This window comes from Biomphalaria glabrata, chromosome 1, assembly GCF_947242115.1.
Source record: "Biomphalaria glabrata chromosome 1, xgBioGlab47.1, whole genome shotgun sequence".
Lineage (NCBI taxonomy): Eukaryota > Metazoa > Mollusca > Gastropoda > Planorbidae > Biomphalaria > Biomphalaria glabrata.
In genome coordinates, this window is record NC_074711.1 from 48,858,692 (window position 1) to 48,867,976 (window position 9,285).

At 32.0% G+C, this 9,285-nt stretch overlaps 1 protein-coding gene across 1 annotated transcript in view; it reads right to left on the minus strand.

Moving 5' to 3' along the window:
* Nucleotides 1-8,620, minus strand: part of LOC106073532 (eukaryotic translation initiation factor 3 subunit A-like) — a 46,896-nt gene extending 38,276 nt beyond the window's left edge. The window contains exons 1-3 of the mRNA XM_056040914.1: nucleotides 8,459-8,620; nucleotides 1,168-1,358; nucleotides 618-754 (exon numbers count right to left, since the gene is read on the minus strand). Coding sequence (XP_055896889.1) covers nucleotides 618-754; nucleotides 1,168-1,358; nucleotides 8,459-8,507 — 377 coding nt within the window. The 5' untranslated portion in view covers nucleotides 8,508-8,620. The remainder of the gene's footprint in view (nucleotides 1-617; nucleotides 755-1,167; nucleotides 1,359-8,458) is intronic.
* Nucleotides 8,621-9,285: the final 665 nt, after the last annotated feature.

Genomic DNA, 9,285 nt, shown 5'->3' on the forward strand with positions numbered 1-9,285 from the left:
TTTCTTTAATGTAATAGATGAAAATTAACTAATGTTGGATGATGAAACTTTATTCCACCATTCTAAATTTCTTTTAACAAGGTCTTCTCAACATCATTTCAGATAATGCTAAATCTCTTTTGTAGGAATATTCTTTTTGCTGGACTATCATCATCAGATGGGCTAAAGATGTGTATTTAGGTTAAAGAAGTAAGTAGTTTTCCTCTTAATTCACTATCTAGAGATGTAGTACATGGGAGGATTTTTGGGACAAATTTGTCTTAAGTTTCTCTTTTTCAATTTAAATCTTTTAATTGTTAAAAATCTTATTTACTAATTTTTTTCTGTGAGCATTAAACTTTATGTCTTTATGTTGTTTATAGGCTACTTTTGTCTTTGCTGGCTTTGTTACAATGGCCTTTCCTTCACCATTCACACCGGGATTGGAAAGGAATTGTCTTGATTTTTAGTTGTTTTAATGGACCCCTCAAATCCCAGATTTTTGGGTTATCCCGGAAAAGTGGCACCCCTGAGTCACAGAAAAGAAATTAAAGCTATATTTATGGTGGGGAAAAAAAGGTGGTGCATAGAATAAATATAAAATCCTTTTGTCCTCAATCAAGAGTATTTCAACTAACCTTTCAGGAGAATCAGGCAAATCAAGATCGTCTATGTCAACAACAGTTTGATGAGACTCTTTCCGTGCGGCTTCTGTTTTTTCTTCTGCCAAAGCAATATAGTTTTTGACCACTTCTACTAAAGAACTTATATTTACCTGTTTTGAAATGTGTATCAATCATTATTTTATTAAATGCTTAATTAAATAGGTATTGGAATACATTTAAAAACCATAAAAACTAGATCAGATGTAAATTGTAGATCTACTAGAAACAACTACTCTAGATATAATAGATCTATTAAGAGAGACTCTACTAATCTAAAATCTAGATTTAACCTAGCTCTACTAGTAACTGTATCTCTAGTAGATCTAGATCTTACCTAGAATCCAGAAGAGGTGGTAGATCTAGATCCTAATTTTCAAATTAAGTCTGTAGATCTAATCTATTATATTATATCCTTTTCTCAGAAACTGGTGTGTTTGAGATATTGTCAGGAAAAGATTGTTCATGCATGATCTTGTAATGAAATGTAAGAGTTTCTGCTATGTAAAAAAAAAAAAAGCTTTACCTGCTGACAAATATTTTTATATTGATAAAGCCCTTCTTTAGCAATGTGGGACTTTCGCAACTCCACACAAAGTTCAAGGTACTTTTCCATTATTGGCTCGTGGGTTTTCTGCCATGTTCTATGTTTTTTGCTCTTTATGACATCATAAAGTGCATCCAAAGCTCTTTGTTTTTTTCCAACATCAATGAACTCTGAAATTTAAGTTACACAAGTCAGTTTTATCCTTAACTATATATTATTGATATTATGCCTCATTAAACTCCTACTTGGTTGAAGCTGAGCACAATGTCATTAACTATGATCAGGTATTTGATATTTTGGGTTTTTGGTACATCTACACAAATCTGTTGTAAATATTATATATTCACATCTACGTTGCCCTATCACAAATCAAACCACCTCCAGGATAAAGCCCAGTATTTTCCCAGGGTCGACATTATCAAACATTGTTTTCAAGTTGTGCTCTAAAATAATTCCCCCTAATATCCTGGTAGCTGGGACAATCAATGAGGATATGTTCCACGGTGAGATAAGAGTCACAGTACTGACTATGAACAGGGAGATAGTTGTTAAACATCTTTTATTTGAAAAGCGTAGGTCAAGAAATAAAAGATATAATTATTACCCGGTATCTATTATTTACTCCTACTTTAACAAACCAGAACTTAATTTTTTTTCTCTAGAGTTAACAAATTTATACCTCAACTTTCATATAAAGAAAGTTGTTTTTTTTTCAATTCAATTCTAGACATGCAGGTACATTGAAATTCTTACCATACTGACTAATAAACTGCTAAACTTGGTATACAGACTCCTTATGATTTTAGTTGATTGATCAATATTTTATTTTCTTAAACTATCATGTTAGTCTTAAGGGGGTCAACGAGAAAAAAAAGTGCCCCGTAGGTAGACTAGAGAGAATACTCCTCCTCTTCTCACCCCCAACAGAGGCTATTTTTTCCCCTAGCGCGACCAGCTAGGCTAGGCCCAAAGTAGTGGCCGTGGTGTGACGTCAGTTACAAGCCGAGAATGAAAGCGTGGAGCGTGGGAAAAGTGATAATATGGCTTGTGTCGTTGCGCTAATGTACAGAATAATAAAATTAAGGATGAAATGTCTTAATAATAACATGTTTAATATATAGAAGACATCTATTTCCTTTGAAGTGTTCGATAAATCTCCAAACCGGCCAACAACTTTTACAGAGACAAAAATCATGACGACAACTTTTACGCATCAGAAAACCCAACCTACCCCTCTTCACATCAGATCTAATTTTAACTATGCGTAGTGATACATTACAAAATAGCTATTTTTATAGACAAAAGGATGACGAATTCATTGACACCATCAGTTTATTCATAGGTTAAACCATTACGGCGGAAAACAGATTCTCTATTGAAAATGCATTTTTCGAGTTCAATATTCATTATCTCTGAATATATACCATCTGTGGTATATTTGCTTTTACTGATGGATAGATCTATGTTTCTGGAAGCTTCATTAGCAAAATTTTTTTGAAATTCGTTTTTATATGGAATTTGTGCATTTGTGAATATCATGAAGTATTGCCAAAAAGACAAGACATTTACTTCTGGATTTATGTGATCCCATTTCAAAAGGTAAGAAACATATTTTAGAAATATAACTCATGTATAAAATACATACTTAGTATTTAAAAATGATTGTTATACACCATAAAGAAAAAAAAAAGTAAATAAAATGCTTCTTTTGTCTTAAATTTGAAAAAAAATAGCCTCGATGCAATTTTTGAAGTTGTGATGTCGCCAAACAATGTGTACATTTTTTTTTAAATATAAATTACATTTTGCCGATTTTCGTTTCAAAACACTTATTTTTGTATTTCTATCATCATAATTAATTATTTTTTTTATTTTTTGGTTATTAAAAATAAAAAAATATTTATAAAATCTCGTTTTTTTTAACACCAATCAGAATGGAGGTCGCCGGAATTGACTTCATGACCTCCCGTTCAAAGTGCTTTTTTTTTTTTGTCATTCGCTCAGAAATATTCGAAGCGATAATTCTAGCAAAGGTAATTATAGACAGAATCTATTACAGATAATTCAGTTCATAATATCAACTGCTTAGTTAATTATTCTGCTTTAATAATAGGATGTCGTTTTCTTCAATAATTAACTTCAAGGACGGGAACACGGGTATCTATCTTAAGCCAGGCGCGCGCGATAAAAACAAACACACGTTTTGACTTAGTCAACCTGAAGGCGCACCTCTGAATTGAGATCTTAGTCTGTAAAAACTAAAAACCTATAATTTTTAAATTAATATAGACTACTACGGCAATTATTTTACTTTAATATTGGTGCATTGCATGCGTCATAAAATCGGCCCGGCAATGCGATGTTTCAGCGCGAGGGGGGGGGGGGGCACATTTTGAACTTAGATTTTAGATCTAAATTAATCTATCTCTAGATCTATAATAGTTTCTACAGATCTAGATCTATAAAGACTAGATCTTAACCATATTTTAAAATCAATCTAGCGAAATGCTTTTAGATTAGTTAGACATAGATCGATCTCTAGGTCTAGGACTAGATCTAGGTCACTGGACTTAGACTCTGAGATTAGATTAGTCTAGATCTAGTCATTAGAGTTAATAAGCATGAAATTATTTAAATATTTACTGATCTAGATCTAAATTCTCTTATCAGGATAGATTAGATCTAGAACTAGATGATTTAGATCTATATTTATATATAGTCATTTCTAGTAGATAGTCAAGTAGCGATGTACACACGTGGATCAAGAATCAAGACCGTAGTGATCTAGTTTCTAGTCTAAGTCTAAATGTAGAATGTAGACTCTAGGTCTTAGATCTATATAATTTATATAGCCTTATATCTACGTCTAAATATAATTCATAGTAAGACTTAGGACTAGATTTTAACATGGAAAAAAATCTGAGATCTAAATCTACTATCTAGTCATTTCTAGATCTAGATCTAGTAACTAGTACTACTACTACTAGTAGATAGTCAATTAGCGATGTACACGTGTGGATCTAGGAATTTAAATGTAGATTAGATCTAAGATTTTATATATCTAAATCTAATTCATAGGATCTTATAAACTCAGTAGGGTTAAATTAGATCTGATCTCTAGATCTACATCTTAAATTACTTAAAGTTAAAGTGGAAAAAATCTAGATCTAGTCAATTATAAACAAGAGTAGAAGAGATTCAATAGACATAGTGACATAGTTAAAAATAACAACAAACACATATTAACCAAATTATAAAAGTTGTTTTTATTTCTTTTCTCAGCAACAGTTACTACAGATACAAAGATTGAGATTATTTGAGATAGTAAACAGAATAGTCAATAGATATAGATCATGCACCATGCAAGTTAAGCTTTATTAGGTCTAACTCTAAGTAGAGTACTCTAGACCTAGATCTAAAAAGTGATCAAGAACTAGAATAGATCTAAATCTTGATAATATTTCATTTAATATTAGATCTTTTCTAGTCTAAAATTATACATATCTACAACCTTTATCTAAAATTGATATAAATAGTATCATGTAAAATCATGTTAAAACATGAAGATAAGAGAAAAAAAAAAGACTTTTTATTGGTAGGGTGGGCCGAAGAGGGGGCTTATTTATTAATTATAAATACTTTTTAAGGTTGTTGTTTTTTTTTTTCAAATGTTATATAAATATACTTTACTTTGTGACATAGTTTTAAGCAAATAATATTGTGAATTTGTGAAATTCATGGATTATTGGACATATCTTCTGTGAATTATGGATTTTTCATTATTAGGGCAATTAGGGGTAAGTGTGTTTGACCTCATTTTTTTATGTTAAATACTTGTCTGATGATAATGAATTTACTTTTTTTGGATTCCTCTCTTCTTGGGCATTAAAATTGATACATAATATGTCTAAACTGATTATGTTTTTGTTATTTAGGATAATGATAAAGTATAATTTGCAACCTAATTTTTTTTACGGAGGGGGTGGGGTCTGGGGTGGCTCAATTAATTTGCATAAATGACTTAAAAAACTTGTTTTTATATTTTTTTCAAATGTTCTATAAATATACTTTACTTTGGGATATATTTTTCTATAAATAATATTGTGAATTTGTGAAATTCATGGATTATGGGACATATCTTCTGTGAGTGATGAATTTTTCATTATTAGGGGTAAGTGTGTTTGACCTCATTTTTTTCAAGTTAAATAATTGTCTGTTGCTTCTGGTTTTATTTTTTTTGAATTCCTCTATTCTTGGGCAATAAATTTGATATATAATATGTCAATAAAAGTAATTTTGAAATTGGTCAAAAAAATGGTCCTTAAAGTAGAATGTTGAGAGCTCAATCTGTTTTCCGCCTTACGGAGTTCTGAATTTTGAAACTTAAAAATGGCCGGAGAATGGCTTAGCGTGTCCGACAACCATCCTTTACTCTACTAACGAAAAATTGATTTTTCAAAGATAAATTTTTTATTTCACATCTGCATAACTTTCTTACTCAACTTACTGTTATTGTTAAACATACAGTAATAATTTATACACCATTACTGCATTAGAAAGTACTTGCATTAGAAAGTACTTTTAAAGTATTTCCGATGTACTAACGAAAAATTGTGTTGTTTTTTTCGCCTCCCTATATAAATAGATCTAGTCTACTCATCTAGATTGACTAGATCTAGATTAACTAGATATAAATCTAGACTCTAGACTAGAGTAACTTACATCTATCGAACACCTTCGTTTTAAGGTACTTATCGAACACCTCATTGTATTTTTTAAAATTCTCTTTTATTTCGATGATTATAAAGAAACTAGTCCATTCTTATTGTGCATCGTCCATTTCTTTATAGTTAAGTTATAATTAGTTTCATTTTCACCCGAGGATCATTTTTTTTCTTATATTCAAAGTGCATTGGTAATATTGGTATAAAAATTTCACATTTTTTGAACTCTTGGGAAGAGTGGAGTGAGTCTCGGGTTAAGGGTATTTTTTAATGCTAATGATGCTTCAGCTCAAAAAAACTATATAATACGCTTCTAATTAGGCTGAGAAATATTTACAACTATTTATTTGAAAGTGTCCTTTGTTACCTAAACATGAAAATTGAGGTTTAAAAAGGGGGTGTTCGATAATAGCAGTTTTTATATAAGCAATCTCAGCTTCGTAAGATATCGAACGCCATTTTAATGTTAAAAATAAACATCAAAAGGATATAACCCAAAGAAGACAAAATATTTAAATTATATATTTTTTAATTGTTATTTTTTAAAATAATGTAATGCAAAGTACAGATATAAATTAATCATATGTTACAATTTGTATCAGCTATTTGTGGTTTACCGTAAATGTGCTATATTTTTTTAAGTAAATAGATTTACATCGATATGCACTAATTGTACCCATTTTAAAAGCTTGATTTTATGACACATATATTATAGCTTGATGCTAATGGCATCTATTTATTGCCAATCAGAGAAGCAGTGTTGCTGTTTCTTTTTCAGATGCCCCATTCTATTAACTTCTGAATTTGCCCCATTCTATTAACTTCTGAATTATGTGTTATAAACCAATACCTAGCGCATGTGCTTGATGTGAAGAGATAATAATAAAACGAAAGGGGGAGGTATAGAATGCAGATACGGTATTTTGAAATAAAAATGTCTTGGGCAGGTAAAAAAAAAAAGGTCGGGGGGTGGGGGAGAGAAACAGTCAAGACACTGTATCCAGAGATCATCAATAATTGATCGACCATTAGAATGTGACGTCAGCCTCAAAAACAAGAGTCAGTTTCTCGATCTAGACATGTGGCGCCGGGTCTATAAAATTACATATATATATATTTTTGCCATAAAGTATGATAAAGCTCATAATGCGCTACAAAGACACTCCTTTGAAACATCACAAATACACAAAATAATAACAATAACACATTTAACAACTCTCTTATTCTGCCTACACCCCCTTACCCGCGCTTCCACTCTCCAACATTCACACTTTTTCAGTGCAAAGTAACAACGTAAATATCAAGACTCAATCCAAACGCAGCCACCAGACTAACACACAACAACAAAAAAATGGTCAGTGATAGCGTAACACACAGGTGTAAACCAGGCCATCAACACAGCCCCAAAACATTGTTCAAGTTGTAGTAAGAACAATGTTGAGGGGAAAGGGGGAGGAGCCATCAGTCGAGTACCTACGGTCAAGCCGCTAATTAGGTCACAAACACTAGGCATGATAGATACGTAGTATATATAGATATGTTGTTTGTGTGTGTGTGTGTGGGACAAATACTAAGCGTGCTCTAAAATACGATGTTTTTTTTTTGGTCAACCAGGTGGTTTAGGGAGGGCGGATTTATCTACATATATAGGTAACACAACTTGCAAGCTACCATAGCTTTTCAGCACCCCCCCCTTCCCCGCCCAGATCGAAAAATATCTAGCACTGACTTTCGGGCTGTTACATACACTGAGCGTGCTAGATCGGCGGCTAGTTACGTAGGGCCGCGTACCGTATGTTTTGTTTTTAGGTCAACCAAGTAAACTGTTGTCCTGCAATGACTTGGGGAGGGCGGGATTATCTATTGGCTACCAAAGCTTATTAGGCTCTCCCTCAAATAAATAATATCTGGATTTAATTTATTAATGGCCTTATGTCTCAAAATAGCTTAGACCTAAATAAGTACTACGGTAATGCGTTACTAGGCTTAGCACCGTCAGTTTCTAAGCAGAGCTGATCAGTGATAGATTCCTTCGATGTGGACCATTTGAAAATGACTAAAAATCTGTCTTTCTTGACATGGCGTAAAAAGAAAATGATATCAATAAAAAAAATATAGATTATAACACTTTTGAAACACCATACTTTTCACAAAATTTTAAGATTATAACACTTTTAAAACTGCATACTTCTCGTGTGTTCGATAAGTTCTTAATATGTTCGATAAGATAAGATAAAGGTAAAAAAGTGTTCGATAATTTAAGCTTTTGAAATCATCAACCTGACCCATTTTAACATCAAATATAAGTTTAACTATGAGTAGTAATAGAATAAAACATGTCTACTTTTTAAGAAAAATGGATGAGGAGTTCACAGATACAATCAGTTTTTTTCTAGGTCTAATTTTTACGGAGATACACAAATTCAAACATAAAAAATGTCGGCGAATGAGCTTAACTTGTTCGATAAACGTAAGTTACTGTAGATCTATGACTAATCTTAAATCTAGACTAGATCTAGATTCTATTTTAAAGTTTCATAGCTTACCATCAGCCCTTTTAAGTGCATTTTCTGGTTTTTGAAAATAAGTCGGCATCTTTGGTTCACATCAATCTAATCGTAAGAAGAACAATCAAAATGTCAATATGTTTTTCCAAATCAGCGTTCAGCTTAATTAAATATGGCTGAATAAATCGGAAGCGTGTACGTCTATTATTTGCCAGGTTTCACCGGATAAAAAAACAACAACTAAATCTAGAATCTAGATAAAGATATTTGGATCTTAGACTTAGACTCTCACACAGATTTTATTTGGATAGCAAAATAATATGGATGAATCTATTTTCTGAAAATTTGCGATATAAAAACAATTAAAAGACGTAGATCTAGATCTATTTCTACATCCATTAACAAATCTTTTTGAAATAGCTAAATAGGTATACAATCTTAATTGCCAAAAAACGGAAGTTACGCACAATCTATAATAATATAAACATTCTAGATCTAGATCTTGATCTACATCTAATGATCTACTGATGATCTAGATCTCTACAATATTCAATATAGATTTAGATCTAGATCTAGTAATACATGGAACTATATATATATATATATATATATATATATATATATATATATATATATATATATATATATATATTGTTATAAACCTGGTGGTGGCACAGATGGGGGTAGTGGTGTAAGTGTAGTCAGCCGACGCAAATCGCCCCAGGCCAGCGCTAGACGAGCGGTCAACCGTGACAAGTTACGACGATCGGCCGAGACGAGTTAACAACATGAAGGTTCGAGTAGGATCGGCGTCGTGAACAGAGCTCAGGAGCGTCCCAGAATGGTCGAGCGACGTTCTGTCCGGT